The 19,445-nt window shown below is 45.2% G+C and overlaps 2 protein-coding genes across 2 annotated transcripts; one reads left to right on the top strand and one right to left on the bottom strand.

Moving 5' to 3' along the window:
• Nucleotides 1–1,235: 1,235 nt before the first annotated feature.
• Nucleotides 1,236–9,432, bottom strand: capn7 (calpain 7). Its single transcript, XM_003977659.3, has 21 exons — nt 9,058–9,432; nt 8,769–8,877; nt 8,171–8,334; nt 7,918–7,985; nt 7,563–7,802; nt 7,279–7,365; nt 6,907–7,033; nt 6,647–6,732; nt 6,468–6,561; nt 6,107–6,253; nt 5,871–5,977; nt 5,667–5,787; nt 5,449–5,593; nt 4,041–4,140; nt 3,814–3,949; nt 3,662–3,737; nt 3,419–3,564; nt 2,896–2,958; nt 2,689–2,819; nt 2,513–2,605; nt 1,236–2,380 (listed from the first exon to the last, which is right to left on the bottom strand). The coding sequence occupies exons 1-21, from the start codon at nt 9,157–9,159 to the stop codon at nt 2,236–2,238; spliced, it is 2,487 nt and encodes an 828-aa protein (XP_003977708.1). The 5' UTR covers nt 9,160–9,432; the 3' UTR covers nt 1,236–2,235.
• Nucleotides 9,433–10,984: 1,552 nt separating this feature from the next.
• Nucleotides 10,985–18,471, top strand: nes (nestin). The gene is made up of 4 exons (XM_003977665.3): nt 10,985–11,906; nt 12,568–12,692; nt 14,575–14,648; nt 15,427–18,471. Exons 1-4 carry the CDS (start codon nt 11,085–11,087, stop codon nt 18,003–18,005), a joined length of 3,600 nt encoding a protein of 1,199 aa, XP_003977714.2. The 5' UTR covers nt 10,985–11,084; the 3' UTR covers nt 18,006–18,471.
• The last annotated feature ends 974 nt before the right edge of the window (nt 18,472–19,445 follow it).

Here is a 19,445-nt window from a genome sequence, read left to right as displayed (position 1 = left end):
AGCTTCCTATTCGGCAGTTAAGAGACATAACTGGGGGACTTTTTTATCCGGTTGTCCGGGATTTTTCTATCTTTTATATGTATGGAATCATTTTTGAAGAAGCTTTTTTTAAAATTCCGCATCAGAATTTTCTGAAATTCAGTACCGCGGAACTTGTGATGAAGTAATATCAGTCTGAAGTGGAATCATTGAGTGATAATTGGGAATTTCCCCAAAATATTAGATATGAATGTTACCAACATGTTTTCATCGTTCCCAAAATTGCTTGTTAAGAAAGTCTTTTTTCACTTTGGTAAACATATTAATCGTCCCGATTAATTTACCATGAAGAGTTTCACAATTACTGAACGAAATAAATTCAAGAGAAAGCCGCTTCTATCGCTCTATGACATTTACCGTAATCCTTCTTATACACAGAGCAAGTGGAATTCGAGTGTCTCCTGGCTTTCTTGCTTCTAACGAAGTGTTGTATTGCCTAACCGCATTAATCATTTTGGGTCGGACATTTACTTTGTCTGACACCCGCTATTAGATTTGTAAAACATTTATTATTTGTGAAAATGCCAAAGGAACACGAACCTAATAGTGGTTGTCAGTGTCAAGATAATGTGGTACCTAAAATCACAGGGGTAAGAGGTACAAAACACCGGACAATTTAAGGAGAATCCTTCGCTTAGCATTGTCTCACTGTCTAATAGGAAGTTACGAATCGAAAACCAACTTCAGCGTCGTGCATTCTCTTCAAAGTCCCAACACTGAAAACTGTTTGTGAGCGAACTGTAAAGTATTTCTGTCATTAAAATCGAGTCCCAAGTGCAGTGAAGACAGACTCAGGCACCAAACTCACACCAGTAAGAAGAGAGGGAAACACTGTCAACGTCCGCTGCTGGTTGAGATGTTGAGCATGATGCATGAAAAAGGCTCCATGTCCTGATAACTGAGCTTCCATAGCCTATAGACTTTTAATAATGTTAACATTTGTCCTTGCTACCAAAAAGCTTTTGTTAGTGAATAAATTGTTCAAGGGAAAAGAATGGTTGTGATGTGTTTTTCTATAATTAAAGTTATACTTCAACCATTAAAATGTTTTATGTGTATTTAAGTTATTTTCATAGTTGTATTTAATAGATTCTAATAAATCATACAAATGATTATTGAAAGTCTTTAAATCATGCAGTGTTTTTATAAAATCATTATTCCCCAATGCAAAACAAATGAACAGACAAAAGCCTGGCCATGGTTTTCAACCTGATGATTTAGTGCAAGTTCTGCTAACATTCCATCAACTGTCACACAACAAGCTGCAGTTTTCATGTGTATCTTTGAAGTGTGGCCTTCATGTCAATGATTTATGGCTGATCAATCAGTTATTTATCAGTCATTTAAGCTACATTCTTCACCATGCTGAACTTCCAGCTGCACCGTGAATCATTGTCTTTGAGTCATTTGAGGATTGAACAGCTTGATAATTAAAACTGAGAAGCATCCAGACTTTAACAGATTTAAGCTTCACAACTTCAGCTCTGGTTTGTTTAGAACATCTTCAGTTTTACTTTTTATTTGTCCAAATTTCAAAACTGAAGTGTGTCAGAGGAGATGTGGAAGAAGAGATGAAATTTAAATCTTTCCTCCAGAATCAGAAACAAAATATTTAAAAAATATTGCTGTTTGGTGACAAACTAATGGGAAATGTACACATCAATAATAGAACATTTCTTGGCAACACATTTACATTTGTACCTTCAGAGGACTCAACCAAACACACACTCTCTCAGGGAAACAAAACAACAGGAAGTGACATCATTCTTCCACTGACTTGCTGTTCTACTCCTGAGAATGAAACCATCTTCACGTGCCCAAAAATATCACTTTCAAACATCTCAGCTCTGGAGTGGTTTTCCAGGAACTCACTCACATGAATCTGTTTTATACATAATTTGATTGGCTAATATTTAAAGAGACACTGAAGCAAATGAAAACAACATTGTTCCAGCTCCTCCTGTCTTGTGCTTGTGTGCGTGTCTGTTCTGATAACAACTGTATCAATATGGCAAAAACAAAGAGCTCGGTGAAAATGCCCCAAAGTTGTCGGCTTTTATTCCAGATGGAATTTCTTCTTCCTAAATCCTCACTGATGACCGATTCCTCCATGCTGAACACTTTGTCAGTTGGAGCAGATCCAAACTTCAGCCTCAGGGACATCCCATAATACCTCTGCTGAGACTCCGCCCATCTTCATTGGAGCTGGGAGACCTTGAGAGGTGAGGTGCTGGCAAAATCCAAGAAAAAGGGTCCTTCCTGTTTGGGCAGGAAGGTGGTGGGGGTGATGTTGTAGATGCCTGCTGGGACGTGTTCCACCTCCATGTAACAGAAGCCACATCTGTGAAGAGGAAAATCCACAAAGTCAGAAGAACACACAAAAAATAAGCTTCTCCTGTAGTAAACTGTAGAATTACTGTTTGTGCTATTTTACTGGAAGTACTGAAATGATCAACACGTGTTCTGGTTGCACCTGTAATCGCCACTGTTCTTCTTTTGGAAGGCAGCGGAACCCGGGTCCCCCACAGTGGAGACCGTCACCATCTCAAAACCAACGCTGTACTGTCTGCACAACACAGGAAACAAGCTGCTGGAGTATTGCAAGCTGATGCTCACAATCTGGTGACTGGTTACAGGAGGCGCTCTGACCTGGACCCGCGGAGTTCGATGAGCAGCGGTCCTGGACGTTCCAGGTTCATCTGATAGATGGGGTTGTGTTTGTAAGAGTCCTTGTAGTTTCCACAGCCCCCAGCACTGAGCCCCTTCCACTGGCCATTAACCTGCAGATGCACACAGAGATGGGCAGATTAAACCCTCCACTGATGTCACTTTTGTATCCTGAGGTGTGAAACATACCCGCTTATTGTGGCTGAAAGGATTTGGGATCTTGGAGAAGGTGAATTTGCACCCAGAGTACACCTGTTGAGGTAAATAAAACTCTGACAGGGCATTCGAAAACAACCGGTGGCCAAAGTAACAATGCATAAGATGTAATACATTTAATAAATACACCAGAAAACTGGAGGAAAGGCCAAGATGTCAACTGGATTATTGTTTTAGTTGCATCCAGAAGCCCACTCACAATGCTCAGCCTGACCACAAAGGTCCTGACAGCATTTAGAACAGGCTGATTCTGAATCTCAGGGTCCAGACAGAAGTGGTCGATTCTGATAGCTGTGGAGCTGCTGACCCATTTAAAACCTTAAAATCAAGAAAAATATCGACAGCAATTCTAAAACGGGCCAGAAGCATGCAGAGTGAGGCCGGAACTATCAGGTAGAGTGACAGAAAACCAATCGAGGGCGAGCGGGCCGCAGCTAAATATAAAAAATGGTTACCCAGTTTTCTCTCAGACAGGATAGAACATACCAGTTCTTACCCGCAGTGTGTAGTTGATGGTGTTCTGTTTCTCATACTGGGACACCACCAGTGTGAAGGTGTGTGTACCCGCTCCAGTCAGCCTTATCTTTGTCAGGTAATGTGGACTGTTGATGCGGATACCGTCGATGTACGGAGGGGGGTCAGCTGATAAAGAACCAACAAGACTTGAGTGTTACACTGGAGTTTGTTATTAGAATTTCAGAGCAGCTTGGGCGTTGTCATGGAGCCATCCCAGTCTTACCTGGGTAGTAAACTTTCTTTCCATCTGTCTTATAAACAACAAGGGTGATAAACTCTCTGTTTTGTGCAAAATCATCCTGGAGCAACAGAAATCAGCTGTTACACAGGAGCGAATCTTCCCAGCACCACAGGTCAGCATGGATCAGCACCAACCTTGTCAGTGATGTGTCTAGTCAGCAGTACCCACACTGCAGCGCCCCCTGTTGGACACTGGACTTCCAGTTTGTACTGGGGATTGTTGGCCAGGCTGTAGACGTCCTTCACGGGCCCCTGCTTCCCATCCCAACTACTGCAGACCAGACAGAGTCACAAAGTCAACAGTCTCATCCAATTTAGACTGTTACCATTGTTGAATAAACCAGTTTGGCCAGTCAACACACCTGTGAATACAGGAAGACTCCCGGAAGAGAGCAGGGTTCCAGCTTAGGTAGATGACATCATAGTACTGACAGAGGTCCTCCCACGCGATCCAGAAAACTCCTGGAGAAGAATGTCCATAACATCAGCATTAAAGCTACTCACACAACAATTAACACATGATAAACAGCACAGCTCATAAAGCATCGGCACCGAACTGCTGATTCTCCGGCAGCATCAGGGATAAAAGTGCTGGTTTTCAAATTGGGGTCAAAAAGGTCACATCACTAAGCTGATGTCTTCATGTAACTGAAGAACTGCAGCACTGTGTGGCTCTGGGCTGAGGCTTTACTTTGCTGCTATTTCAGTGTGATACCAAATTAAAGAGCAGAGCAGCAATAGCTCAGTCTCTTGATTACTGGGCTGAGGAGTGAAGGGTTCCCAGTTCAAGACCAGGTCTGGACAAGACATGGTGTTCCAGTCATTGGGGCAGGTGCCATACACACAATTGCTCTCAGAGGGATGGCAGCAGCTCAGTGTCCTTCCTTTCCCTGTGTTTGTGGCTTTGTGCATATGTGCTCACATTCCTCTGGGAAAACAACAGCAAGGCCACAGATGCTGCCACTTCCCAGCCTCCTTCTGACCAACACCAGATCCCTCATGAATAAGATGGATGAACTAAGGCTACAAACAACACCATGAGAGACCGCTACACATGGATAGGCCAGCTGGCTGGCAGGACCTAAGACCCTGCTAAGAGCAGAGGAGGAGGACTTTGTCCATTCATCACCTACAACTGGTGTGCTAATACAGTGACTGTGGAGAGGCAGTGCTCACCAGACCTGGAGCACATGTCTGAGCTGCTGAAAAAGGCCCAGCAGAGACTTTACTTCCTGAGAGTGCTCAGGAAAAATACCATCACATAGACTATTGGTTTCCTTTTACCACTGCTCTATTGAGAACATGTTAACATACCGTATTTGCATTTGGTTCAACAGCAGCCCAAAAGAATGCCCTCCAGGGGGTCAACACAGCTGAAACAAAAAATCATTGGCTGTACTCTTCCCACACTGGAGGAACTGCACGGCTCCCAGTGCCCCAATAGGGCTCAGAACATTACCAGAGACTCCTCCCATCCTGGCCACAATCGGTTTGAGCTGCTGCCGTCAGGTAGACGTACAGAAGCATAAAAGCAAAGACAAACCGACTAAAGAACAGATTTTACCCAATAGTGGTTAAAACCCTGAATACGAGACATGCTGTGTTTATTCTTTTCCTCTGTGGCTGTTTGAGTGAATGTATGCTGCGAAGGATCGTACTGCGATGAGCTGGCTGTGTACCCTGCCTTCACCCACATGCAGCTGGGACCGGCTCCAGCTCCCTCCCAGTCACCCTGAAAGGGATGACATGGTCCAAAGACAAAACAAATACCATTATCGAACTTCTGCGCTGTCTTGGGGTCAAAGTTGAGGTATTTGAGGAGTTCAGGTGTCCAGTTCTTCTCGTCACGTTCACAGTAACGACCCTTCCATCGCAGGTGGCTCCAGGGGTTCTTCAGCTGCAAGAAACGCATCCCCTACAAGAAAAACACACAGCTGATCTTAGGCACCATGCAAATGAGGACAGTTTTTAGAATTCCACAAACTAACTTTGTAATCTCTGATGTCAAGAACAGCATAAGCATGTGTTGGCACTAAACCCCATCTCTCCCCCTCCTCCTCTGTCATCACACCTGTCGCCGTGGTGATTAGGACGTCACCCCTGTGAAACCTGGCAACAGATTTAAAGTGAAAGAAAAAAAGTATATAAAATGAGGCAAAAAATCCTGAGTGATAAGTGTGTGTGTGTCTCACCTCTGGAAGAGCATTCGGAACGCGTCGTCCTTACTGAAGGAATGATTGTCTGAGTGCATGGCGATGCGTTCAGGGATCCAGCCAGTGAGTGCGTGCAGATCAATGTTCTGTTAAAGACAAACATTTACCACAACCTGTGTTTTCAGGTTCCCTCCCGCTAAAACCTTATTGAAAGGAATTTCCATCCTGACGTCTTATTGGAACCAAAGTTCTCCTGATTTCTTGTGTCTACTCACTGAGTTGGATCCTGGGAAGTCATAGCCACCCATCACCTTCATGTAGGCCTTCTCTATGAGGGAGACCCACAGCTCGTTTCGATTGCTGGAGTAGGAACACAGCAGCTCTCCGTTGTGATCAACAGGCAGGTAGTCGTCTATAATCACCTGCCGGGGTCACAGACAGGTCGGCCGTGGTGAAAGATTAAGACAAACTACCAAAAACTGAAACTCTTCACACACAGAAGTCTAGAATTAATATATTTATATGAATTCAACAGCCTCCAACATCTAATTCACAATTATCTATTAAAAAATGCCCAACTGTAATACAGACTGTAATTCAGTACATTTTTAAATCAGAAACTTGTTATTTTATCACCTTCCTGGGAACTCCATTGATGTGAAGTTTGACCATGTACTTCCCACAGGGGTTATATTCTGGTTGTCCTCGTCTGTTTTGAGGGTAGATGATGCTGGCAAACACACACAAACGTCAGCTCTTCTCTTTAAACCACCATTTGCATGAGGGGCAACCCCACCAAACAACAAAAGCGGTACCTGGTAATGAGCTTCTTGTTGTAGCGCCTCTCATAGGCCGCACTGATGGCTAACGAGGCCACAAAGGAACAGTCAGAAACTACCGTCTGGACCAAAGAACAGCACAGTAAATCTATTAGTTATATTAAGTTCTAGGTAATGTTACAGCTGAAGCTGCAAGTTTCTTTCAAATGTAAAACTTAAAGAAAATCCAGTGTGGAGATAGAGACTGGAGCTGCTGCTTCAAAGCAGATATAAACATGTGCTGCTGCTAATCTGACCTGTTTGATGCTGAAACTGGACACTGACATGATCATGGTGGGATTATGGCAGATCTCATCTGGTCTGACCCAGCGGGAGAAGATGGCTTTCTGCTTGGGTGACAGAGCCAACTTCCCTGACTTGTCCCTGATGACATAACAGCAAAACAGTGTCTCTTATATCTTGAAAAGAAAACGTATTGATTAGCTTCCTCAATATGGAACCATTTAACATAGATCCCAACACTGTGCTTAATATTAAATCTTCTATAGTTTTAATAAATGCGAGCTGAGACCTGCAGTTTAGCTCTTTTTTTGTAATTATTAAACAACTAAAAACAAGACAAATATCCCACCCTGCCCTTATGTAAAGAGACAAATGAACAAACTCACGAGAAAGGCACAGGAAAAGCAAATCGCTCCCTCAGGTCCACGCTCATGAAGGGCACGTAGGCGATGCTGTTGATTGTAGATGTACTCCTGATGATCCATAAGAGCATGTGTCAGAATCAGGAGGGAACAGAGATGTCTTGATTTCTGGTTTTGGTGTTGAGATTTACATTTTAGTAGCTACGTCATGTTTGGACAACACAATTTTCCTTATGTTACCAACAAAAAGTGGTCTGATTTCCAGGACTTTGACCAGGAAGTTGTAATAAGGAGGTTCCAGGTCTCACCTGAGCACCTCGATCTCCTCTGCAGTGTATCGCTGACCTTGAGGCTCGCTGGACTGTACTGCTCGGACTGGCTGAGGTTGTGAACGGTCACTGAGGGTGAAGTCCGGTCCGAGGGGCAAAAACTGTCGGACAGGTCCCCCAGAACTACCTGCAGTGCTGGATTTGGTTCCAGAACAGCCCGATTTGTCAGAACTCTGAGCTGCAGCAGATCTGGACTGGGACTGTTTGAGACCCTCGGCCCTGTCAGAACAGAGCAGACCAGATTCTGATATACACTGAGGGTGAAAAGTCCAGAGTGAAACATGACTTCATTTTTGTAAGCATTACTGCTCTGGATTTACTCAGGAGCGTCTACCTGTCTAAAGCCTGACGAGCGAGCTGCTTCAGTTTAGTCTGCAGCATCTGGTCCAATGTCTCGTTGGACTGTTGCAAACACAGAACATAAAACAGGATCAAAACAATAAATGAAATCTACATGGAGCTGTAACTTCTGCCTACCTTTTAGCATCTTAGCTCAAATATTGCCTACATTGCTTTATATTAGACTGTTGCCTAAGAAAATGATGTTTTAGGGATAAAAAGCTGGCAAACGTAGGTGAGAGACATACAGTGTTAATGCATAGCTCCACAGCCTGAGTGTAAAGTTCAATGGCTTCATCATCATTTCCTTTCTCATCTTCATCGAAGGCCTGTGTCACCAGGAAGTGAGCTCGCTCCAGGTCCACCTGCTGCCGTGATTTCAGCGGGTCACTCTTCTGGGCCTGGAGTGTGACTGAAGGAAAACCACAAACACAGCAGAGCAGTTATATACATGCCTGAATCTGTACATCTACATGTGGACGCATGACGCCACAGTTAAATATCGACTGTAGTAATTTCTGATGCTCACAGGATCTGTTTAGAAATCTCAAATCATGTGTGTGCTGCTTTGAATAACACAAGAGCGGCACTTTTGGTTTCATTCTCAGCCAAAGCATCATGGAAGCGTTGAGGCAATCAAGCACCAACACACCTACAGACTCTGTGGTCACCCACACCCACACAAACATCCCACAGAGGGAACTGTCATGGAACAAACTGGTCAGACATGTGACAAATTTGTCCCGAGCACTTTTAACATTTAATCAAACTGGTTTGTGATGTAGCCTCTGTGCAAATGAATCCCAACGTACTGAAACTGGCCCCATAGTTGATGGTTGAATTTACCAGCATTGTGAAGGGCTTGAACACGATCCAAGTACTCATTCACCTTCTCCTGGATCCCGTCCAGTTGGGACCCTGCCATGCCAGCATAGATCAGGGCCTGAGCTGCCTCCTGACACAATGCAAGAGAGATAAACCACATGTGAACTAGAATCTAGTGTCAAAACCCAAGGTTTACGTTCTAAACCAGAACTTGTACACCGGCTGTAAATATCCAGGTTAGTCACTTCCGTCCCGCGGTCACAGGCGCAGCAGTCCTGTACAAATTGCGATGCTTAAAATATCAATTTACCTTATAATAAAATACTGCCTCATTATATTTGCCATTTTGGTCATACGTGACCGCGGTTTTGGCGAATTTCACGGCGTCGAGCTCCAGAGCCGCGCTGTCCATCTTCTACACAACTTGTTGACAGTTGCCAGCTCACGGTTAGCCAGCAACAAGCTAATCACCCAGCACTATCGTGTATTAAGAGAATAGTCACCTTTCACTCGGAACACAAACAAATTCATCAACTCATATTAAATGTAATCTCAGTGAGAATTACTAATTCCACAAGTTCCTGGTAAAATAAAGTTTTTGCTGCTGCCTTTAAATACCACTAACGCTTTACAGGCAAGTCCCAAAACAACCGCGTTGCTTCCGGTTGACACGGTTCGCGCATGCGTATGAGGCAGATGTGTTCAGGGGGAATCAGAAATTCTGAAAACCTACTAATGGGAGATTTCCCTCCTGACGCTGTAGGTTGCAAATATGAATACCGGTACTGTCATATTTCATGTATTGATTTGTACCGTTTATTGTTTAAGAGAGATACAATTTTACAATTTTATCGTTTTAAAATTGTGTTGCACTGTTCGTTCACTGTACATTCATTCCATTTTTTACTCCTTTATTGAAAAAAATCATTGCAATTTGAACACATTTCAGTCGCATAAATCCAGGATCCAAATTTGGCCATATTTGATCCAGTTCAGACATCATCCTGAAAATATTAAGAAGACCGTATTTCATACAGGAAGAATAATTATGTCACAATTGGGACTAAAATCAGCATTAAAATGCTGAACCATCTTAGGGTTGCTCCACTCAGTGATGCAGCGTCCTCTGTCGGTCATTTAGCAGTAACGATTTAAAAACTATAGGTGTCAGGAACCATTTTTATCATTTATTAAATCCCGTTCGATGAATTCGGGTAATATTTAACCACGTGCCAATTCATTTGTTTTTGGTTCTGGTCTTCAATACTATATTGTGTGTTTCTCTATTTTATATGAGTGTCAAGTCCCCGCTCACCACAGCAATTTAAACCGGTTAGGAAAGTGCATCATGGACTTCCAAACCTTAAAAAAAGATAATAATAATAATAATAATAATAATAATAATAATAATAATAATAATAACAATAATAACAATAATAATAATAATAATAATAAATCACATGCATCATATTGGCCAGTCAAGGCTGTTGTAGTGTGGACAGATGGACACTAGATGGAACCGAAGACGTTAAACTTTAATATCCCTCACGTTTCAGATAAAATACTCTAGTTACTCTGATGCAAAGTCACACACTTCAACACGGACACAAATCTAACTAGGACAATAAAAGCACTCTAAGAGCACGGGACTCTGCGCTGCAGGTACTTAGAGAGAGATCCCAGTTGGTTATTCCTTTCGCTGTGGTCCCTTTACCATCGGTCTGACATTAGTAATTACATCTTTTAAATTCAAACATTGTTTGGGAACCAAATTGGGAACCAAACTTCTATTTTATAAATCCAGTTTTCCTGGGTTGAAACATCAAATATGAGCTGGGTGATTATGAATCTACACCCACACATATGGAAATAGATTTTTATAGGCTGCAGTTAAATTTGTTATTTGTTTCTGAGCAAGTTTACAAAGTCTTTGTTTTGTTCATGGTGTTTCCTCTAAAACATAGATGACAGAGATGTCCATATAACTCCAGATAATACTCTGCTCCAAATGCAACCAGTGAGGAAAGAGTTAAGAGATTACATCACCACGTCTCTTTGCCCTTTCCCATCTCCCCCAACCGTCCCACGCCATCTCATCCCATTCTCTCCCTCTTCATCCTTCCACATCTCATGTCTCCTCCCTCTTTGCCTCCGCCTCCCCGCCTCCCCTCCTCCTCTCCCTTCTCCTCCCATCCATGTGCCCAGCCCCTTCATTAACTCTGGTATGAAAGGGAGACCTCTTCCACAGGAGTCCCAAACACACTGACTCTGTCCTGCACACAGAGACACGTTTGGCTCCCAAATCCTCTTCAGTGTTGCTCTGTTTCCTACACAGTCATGGCGCACCACAGTGTCCATAAACCCTTCCACCTGGGGGAGGAGAAACACCAGATGCTAAACCTGAACCAACGCCTGGAGTCCTACCTGAGCCGGGTCAAACTTCTGGAGGAGGAAAACATTCTGCTCACTAAAGAGATCCAGGCTCTCAGAGGCAGCACTCACAATGAGGTAACGCAGAGGAAAGGCCTGGAGAAGAAGCTGCAGCAGGCAAGGCTGGAGGTGGATTCAGCCTGGAGAGAAAGGGCCCACATGGAGCTAGAGGTAGGCAGACTGATGGAAGAGCTCCAAGACCTGGACCTGCAGAGGCAGAGGGAGGCCCAGGCCCAGATGAAGGCGAACAAGATGCTGGAGCACAGCAGGAAAGAAATGGAACAGGAAAAAAGGGCCCAGATCTGGCTGAGGGAGAAGGTCACCCAGCTGGAGCATGAGATGACGCATCTTATCCAAATCCACCAGGAGGATGTGGCCCATTTGGAGGCCACCATGAATCAGTCCAGAGCCACTATGCCACTAACACTATCTCACAGAGCCAACCAGGGAGCAAACGTCCTCCAGCTGGGGCAGGAGTACTCTCAACAGGCTACCAGGGCCTGGCAGGAGGCTGCCCAGGCCTACCAGGGGCAGTTAGTTCACCTGGAGGAGTCAGTCAACCAGGCCAGGAACCGCTTAATGCAAGTAAGTCAAGAGAAAAGCGAGAGCCAGCTGAAGCTGCAGGTCCTGGAGAAGGAGATCGCCACTGCTCAAGACATCAAGATGCATCTGGAGAAGACGGTGGCTCAGCAGGGACAAAATTACAGCCAGCAGCTCCAGGAGCTCCAGGTGAGTCCCTAACATTGGGAAAGATCTCACATAGCAAATCAAACTTAAAAACATCTCATTCTTTAAATCCAAATTTCTGTGGAAAAAATGATCAGCGGTAAAAAGTTTTTTCCCTTAAACTATTGAAACAGGGAACCAGCAACAAAATAGAAATTATGTTTCTAAGATAAGCAAAATCTAAATATTAGGAGCAAAATCCCCCAAATATTGATTGAAACTGAAGCTAAATTGACGTTTTAGACAGAAGCATCATGTCAATCATGTAAAATGGACACAGTAGCTCTAATTAAATGGGGTAAAATAATACTTTACAAGGTCATCTGGGCTACATTCTGAAAGCAATTGCTCATTGCTCCACATTGTGTAAATAGAGCAGGTCTAAAAGGAGACAGTGAGAAAACCATGAGGGAATGTGAACAGCTGCTGATCAGCATCTGCAGCTCTGAGGTCACGCAGACAAAATGGAGGCCCTCATTGTGCTGCATCACCTCCAACACATGACTAGTCAAGGTTTTCCTGGCAGAATCAGAAGGCTCTCCTCCACTGATGACCAGGTTCTCCCGATTCATGAGCTGGGATTCTGGACCCAGAATAGCCAACAACCACTAAAAGAAGCCACATGAGACAGTTGAATGTTTCTCTGACTATTTCCTGTTTCCAGGAGCACCTGCTGGGCCTGGAGGCAGAGAGAGCAGAGCTGGGTCGACAAATCCACCAGCAGCAGCTGCAGAACCGAGACATGCTGAATGTGAAGATGTCTCTCAGCCTGGAAGTGACCGCCTACAGGTAAATTAGTAGGAGGAAGAGGAGGAACATTTTCCGCTCTGAGAAGCACAAAGGTCTCAGCTGTTTCACCTCCACCAAACACATGTTGATGAATGGATAAAAAACCCCTGAAACTCTAAATTTAGATATCAGCTATTTTGATGTTAGACGTCACAAGCAGATATTTTCACCTCAAGCAGAGGTGATTAAATCTAAACTTACTATCCTAGAAATAAAAGCTGTTGTGAATGATGATATATTTAGATTCATAAAGATAGAGGGTCCAATCCAGTAATCTGACTGGTCCAGAATAACTGAATGGTCTTTCCTAGCCAGTCTGTCCTCTTTACAACATCAATCTGATCATCATGACTGAGAAAAAAGGTTCACATCAGACCAATTAAGTTCTTTTTTGACTCCTCCAAAAAGCCAGACAATCATTTTCCAGAGTTACCTTCTTGTGAGCAGGATGCCAACATCATGAAAGATTCACTTTCATGTGGCTAATGCTGGTCACCAAATCAGTAAATCTTGTGTTCCTCAGTAAGTAAACACTGTTTACATCATATGATAGTTCAGATTTAACAGCAGCAGCAGCAGAAAAGCCCAACAACACAGCGCTGAACATGCTACAGTAACATAGAGCGCCATCACTCAGGAGCTGGGAAAGAAAGCGGCGTCCACGACATCTGCAGCCGTCTGGACTACAGGTCCTCTAACATGAACCTGTCAGAGCTCTAAAGTGGTGTCTCCTTTCTCCTTCATGCCCCCTCCTCACAGTATTGACCCTTGGTCATCAGTAAGAGGCTGCTGATTTATGAGCAATGGGAGTGTAGAATAACAGAGGAGGGGGTGGGTGGGGAGGAGTGCTTAGAGGACACATTTCAAGGTCATTCTCTCATCAGTAGGTTCTCGACATCTCAATGTGTTAATGTGCAAACATGCAGCTAATTATGTGTGAGTATGTGCAGGAACCTGATGGAGCCACATGTGGGAACTGCATCAGTGCTGCATGAGCTGCTCAGTGTGTGTGCCTGTGTGTGTGTGTGTGTGTGCCTGTGTGTGTGTGTGTGTGCCTGTGTGTGTGTGTGTTAGAGAGAGAGAGAGGCATTGATGGCAGAGTTTTGTGCTCTGCAGATGGTTCATCAATGACGGGGTCTTACCTTCATTACCATAACAACAGACCCCCGTCCATTCCTGCTGCTCTAAAGCAACAAAAGTATTCCTCCTCCTCTCCTCCCTCCTTCCTTCTCTCTTTTACCCTCCTTCTCTCCTCCCTTCCTCTCCCTCTCCTTCCTCTCTCCTAATATCCTCCCTCCCTCCTCCTTCCTCTCTCTCTCCTCCTCCCCTCCCTCTCTCCTCCTGTCCTCCTGTCCTCATATCCCCTCCACTGCTCCCTCTCTTCCTCCTCCTTCGTCCTCTCCTCTCCCCCTTCCTCCTCCTCCTTCCTCTCTCCTCACCTCCCTCCCTCCTCCTCTCCTTCCTTTCTTCTCCTCATCTTCCTTCTCCCCTCCCTCCCTCTCTCCTCCTTCCCTCCATCTCTCCTCCCATCTCCTCCCTCCTTCTCCCATTCCTCCCTCTCTCCTCATCCTGTCCTTGCTCCCTCCTCCTCGCTCCCTCCTCATCTCTTCCCTTCCTCCTTCTCCTCTTCCTCTCTCGTCCCCTCACTCCTCCTCTCCTTCCTCTCCTCCTTCCTCTCCTCCCACGCCCCCTCACTCTCTCCTCCTGTCTCCTCCTCCTCTTCTCTTCTCCCTCCCTCCTTCTCCACGTCCTCCCTCTCTGCTCCTCTCCTCGCTCCCTCCTCCTCTTCTCTTCTCCTTCGTCCTTGTGCTACATCCTTTTGTCATGCCTAATCCAGACTCGGAGCATCACAATAGTAAACCTGTCCCATGCTTCTCCTCAGAGCTTTGCTGGACAGCGAGAGCTTCAGGGGCGGTGCCACTTTGTTGAATCTGCCAGGAAACATTTCTGTCCCAGGTAATTAAAGCTAATAATGTTAATTCACCCACACACAACTGCAGCTGTTGCCTTCAGAACCCCAACGTGTTGCATAAATCCCCACTTCATCTCCTTGCCTGCATTAACCCCCCGCCCCCCCCCTCCGTAATTTCACTCGGTCTAACTAAAAGCCCCTCGGACTGGCCAGCATGTTTGATATCATTTGTAATCGCATTAGTCGGAGGACCAGAGCACAGCTGACAGGGGCACTTTGGTCCTGTAACGTAAACCAGCTCAGACTTCCCCGAAGGTTATTGAGCCATATAGTTCTGACGTCTGGCTCCTTTGATGGCCTGAAAGGAAATGAAGATCAATATCTCACCATTAGTGTCCACCGAGAACATGTTTTAATAATGCTGCAGCTGGGTTTCCTCAAAGAAATCACAGGAATTTGGATCTCAGTTATATTTTACTCATCTAGGGAAGCTTTGAAATTAGTTCCTATAGTCAGGCCAGATCCTATAGAAATATTACAGACTATAGCAGCCGGTAGAATGTAGAATAAACAGGAAATTCTACCTTTACGGCCAAGTCCTCAGTGCTTTTTAGGAGTTCAGTATCGTTTCAACGTGCACTGTCACAACCTCTACTGTTTAATAGTAAAGACATAGAATGCTGCCGGTCTTCATACTGTAATGATGTCCCACAAAGGCAGGTCAACATCTGGGGGCGGGGCAGGAAAATTATGTACATGCGTCTGTGGGGAAACTGTGGTGGCTCTGTTCATGATGTATTCATGAGCGCTTCTCCTCTACAGATGCAGCATCCAGTCCTCGTGGGGTTAAAAAGCATTACCAGAGCCGTCTGTTAGCGGGACACAAGAGCACATCCTTCTCATCTGTCCACGGAAATACACGAACGGCATCACCGGGCTGGGGCAGGAAACCAGCATCATTCACTGAAACTCCAAAGATTCCCATGAAACCTCCAGAGCTGACAACAGGGAAAACCCCGCAGACACTTCCTGCTGTCAAGCCAGACGGGGATAAGGAGAAAGTCACCTTGACTGAGCTGTTGTCACCTCATCATGGGGCAGAAGCTTTTGCTAAAGAAGGAAGTGAAAATGTCAAAAAAGCTTCAGAAGAGATGATTGAGCAGGTTTTTGCTTCTCAGGTAGATTCTGAGCTCAGCTCCGAGGCCCACCTCACCCGTGAAGAGAGTCAGCGTGACTTAGCAACACCAAAGCTAACACCATACCATGTCAGAATGAAGGAGGAGAGCTGTGAATTCTCAGATGAATTGGTGCCCTTTGACAAACCTGCTTCTCAGGAGGATGTGCAAGAACCTCAAGTGCCACGTGATGAATGGGTGGAGAAAGAAGGTGAAGAAGGTGAAGGTGAAGAGCAGCTACAGGAGGAAAGCTCAGATTCTGAAACCGAGGCCGTTATTGAACCAAACTTTGAGTCCAGGACGAGCAGTCCTGTGTCTGAATGCGAGCCAGAAGAAAGTGTGTTTAGTACAGGGATTGATGCGACTCAAAGTGTTGAGCTGATGCAAGAAGGGTGTTTGCTCACAGAAACGTACGAGACGGACAGAGATGAAAAGCTGTACCCCGATGGAGAAGAGATGGACACGTATGACAGAGCCATGGAAAGAAAGGTGGATGTGAAGATGAGCAATGACACAAAAACGGAAGAAGAAAAGTGGCAGCACGCTGAGCCTGAGGAGGACATTTCATCTAAAGACCAACGTCCTGAAGAGACGGAGAGGAGGCAGGACCTTGCCAGCGAGGAGCAGCAATTCAACGCAAGCATCTCTCCATTGACAGACAGTCAAGTTGGTGATGGAGCACCTGCATTACCCCCTCACGAAAATGAAGAAGAGGATGAAGAGGAAGATTCACAAAATATGTTGGTGTCCTGGAGGACCGAGAGCGAGAGCTACACTCAGGACAACACCCTCGCTGACCACCGTCCTCTGATTCAATACAAGAGCGACGAGGCCGATGGCGCCACTCAGGCGTCACACATGGACAAGAGCGAGTCTGGCGAAGAAGAGCAGGAAAAGATGATTGATGAGATGATGAAGTGGAGCGAAGACAATGCAGAACGATTTGGAACTATGGAAGATCTGCGTGAAGACACTGAAGGGGAACTGGACGAAGAGTACGACCTGGGATATACTCACACGCACACACAAGACCTGGTGCTGGATGGTGCTGATGAACTGACCAGCGGGGTCAATGAGAGGCCTTCAGATGAGGAACCCAAACATGACACCCAAGAACTTGTAAGTCCTACAGGTTCTGCAGAGGTGGACGATGAAGAGTTAGAGACGGGGAGATTTGTGGGGCAGGAGTTCGAACATGTAAAATCAGACTTTGCTGGAACAAGCTTTGTACAGCAGCAGGTCAGGGAGATTGAGAACCTCGTACATCTGCATGACAGCAACCTTACTGAAGAGTCAGAAGCAGAAGAGGAGGAAGATTTACCTTCCCCTAACCCTGACCTGGGTGTGATTCCAGATCCTCCAGCTTTCAGTGCCTTTACAGATCAACCTTCCTACAGCTTTGGTTTCAGTGAGCCCTCAATGACAGATGCTGAAGTCCAGCCTAAAGACCAAGGACCTTCAGAAGAAAAAGAAAAAGAGGAAAAACATGTTTCCTTGGTGACACATGCAGATGAGACAGAAACCCTGCTAATCACCAGGCCTGATGAGGCAGAGGAAATCAGCTGCTCGGAGGAAACAAACCCTGCAATAGACCCCCGAGCTGATGAGGTGAACCTGTGGGAGGTGGGTGTGTCCTCAGATCAGAGCACGTGGACACCAGCTGAGTCTCAACGACATCAGCATGAGAAGGTTGGAGATTCTCAGGATGTTCCACAAGCACCTGAATGGGAAATGCTCAGGAACGTCGGTGAGCAGTGTGAATCAGCTGAAAGCCCCACGGAGGACATCACCTCCGACCAGCAGAAGCAGCAGCATCTCAACATCTGCCCTGACAATGTGGAGGATGACATATTTGTGGTCAGAAGCTCAGCAGAACTAGTGAAGAAAAGTGGAAATGACAGCAGCCTCCATGATTTCTTTAGGGGTGTAAAGAATGACTCCTGGGTGTCGTCCTTGGAAACTGGTGCTACCAACCACCCAGATGATGCCTGTAATGAAGCAGCTGAACAAACCGGTCAGGGTCTGGGCTTTGCTGATGCTTTGGTGTGGGGGGATTTGGAAGACACAAACGTGGTTAAGTGGAGCTCCGGAGTGGATACTGACTCTCCCAAAGGTCTGCTAGCTGAGAAGAAGCAGGGGAACTCTGAGGTGAAGCAGCTGTTGGTCCATTCTGAGGAGTCAGAGGTGGAGGCAGAATCCTGGTCTTCTGGAGAGGAACCAATATGAAGACTGAAGACAGAAGCCTGAGCTGAAGCAGTTCTAGTCTGAATCTCTGTTAGTTAGAATCCTGAACTTCCCTCAAAGGAAAAAGTTGTGCCTTGGTGATCACCTCAGCCACGCTAACCACCAATGTGCCAGTTCCATACAAACCAAGCGGATCTTTGACTAACACTTCTATTCTTCCCCGATTGTTAAAGCTGTTAGTTTGCATGAAAAGATGGCTGAAGGACATGTGTCTGCATGAATTAACAAGATGAAGATGGAACAAAGAATGTCATTTGAAAGTCGGAGTGTTTATTGATTTCTGCCTAATCTGCTTTACCTGATTAATGGAGATCAATGAGAACAGATGGGTCAACACCCGGCTGCTGTTTCTGCTGCTGAGGGAACTCAGGTCAGCTTCAGCAGCTTTCAGAGGAGGTGGCTTTCATTTGTGTGTTGCATCCCCATAATAAACCCTGGTAGATCCGGAGTCTGGTGGTTTGTGTCTCACACAGGTCAGTGAAATGCAGCTTTACTGCAAACAGCCAGACCATAATGGTAACATGGCGTTATTCTTTAAAATCCCTGTTAAAAAAAATCATAAAAGGTCAAAGCAGCTAAAAGAGCACCAGGACCTTCAGCAAGCAGGAGGGGCCAAGAAGAGAGTGTGAGAGCAGGAACACAGCATGACACCCCCTCACTACACACACACACACACACACACACACACACACACACACACACACACACACACACACACACACACACACACACACGGAAGGCTGCAGCTCAGCTCGGAATGATCATAAAGGTGGCTTCATTATTTCCGACTTACATAAAACATTTTATTCTTGGCAGTTTGACACAGAGGAACTCTGTTAACGAGGGTCAAGTCAGCCGTCAAACAACACTCAGCTAACTTAGCAACAGTCTCCTCATTCCCACACTTGTTAGCTTCATAAAACCAGAGACAGTGGAAAAAGTCCGATCAAGCAGAACTGATCACATCCCACACGTTCTCAGTGTGGGTGGATCCATTAGGAGGGCTAAACAAATGTGTCTGTGTGTGTGTGTGTGGGGGGGGGGGGGGGGCAAAAATGGCCTTATTTTATGCTTGGAGCTGAACTGATGCTGTCATTAATACTGAATGTTTCTTCACAAAAGAGGGCGGAGCCTTGAGGGGGCTGGTACCAGCATGTTGGCTGTGATGTTTAGAGGTTTAATCACGTCTACTCTGCTCATTCTATCAGTATTTTTAGACGTGACCAGCCCTATTCACCATTTGGAGCTACATTTAGACTCTTGCCAGCTGCTCTGATGCTGCCTCATTTCTCTGTGTTGCATCAGATGCTCCCACAAATAAAAGCAAGACTATTCAAGAACACAATTTTTCATACATTCTATTCATCCTTAAATTTTCTTTTAAATATGGTTAAATAACTGTTATATTTCAACGTCATTGTT

The sequence above is a fragment of the Takifugu rubripes genome, chromosome 7 (genome assembly GCF_901000725.2).
Source record: "Takifugu rubripes chromosome 7, fTakRub1.2, whole genome shotgun sequence".
NCBI classification, from domain to species: domain Eukaryota; kingdom Metazoa; phylum Chordata; class Actinopteri; order Tetraodontiformes; family Tetraodontidae; genus Takifugu; species Takifugu rubripes.
This window is presented reverse-complemented; position numbering and strand designations above follow the sequence as displayed.

Bases quoted from the DNA above. Each gene is read 5' to 3' on its own strand.
- capn7 (XM_003977659.3), bottom strand. From the start codon at position 9,159: ATGGACAGCGCGGCTCTGGAGCTCGACGCCGTGAAATTCGCCAAAACC. The intron at 2,820-2,895 runs GTATGTTTCACA...GTGCATCTGCAG, and splicing joins CTTTCAGCCACAATAAGCGG to GTTAATGGCCAGTGGAAGGG. The intron at 2,606-2,688 runs GTCAGAGCGCCT...TGTGTTGTGCAG, and splicing joins ATCGAACTCCGCGGGTCCAG to ACAGTACAGCGTTGGTTTTG.
- nes (XM_003977665.3), top strand. From the start codon at position 11,085: ATGGCGCACCACAGTGTCCATAAACCCTTCCACCTGGGGGAGGAGAAA. The intron at 11,907-12,567 runs GTGAGTCCCTAA...TCCTGTTTCCAG, and splicing joins AGCAGCTCCAGGAGCTCCAG to GAGCACCTGCTGGGCCTGGA. The intron at 12,693-14,574 runs GTAAATTAGTAG...GCTTCTCCTCAG, and splicing joins CTGGAAGTGACCGCCTACAG to AGCTTTGCTGGACAGCGAGA.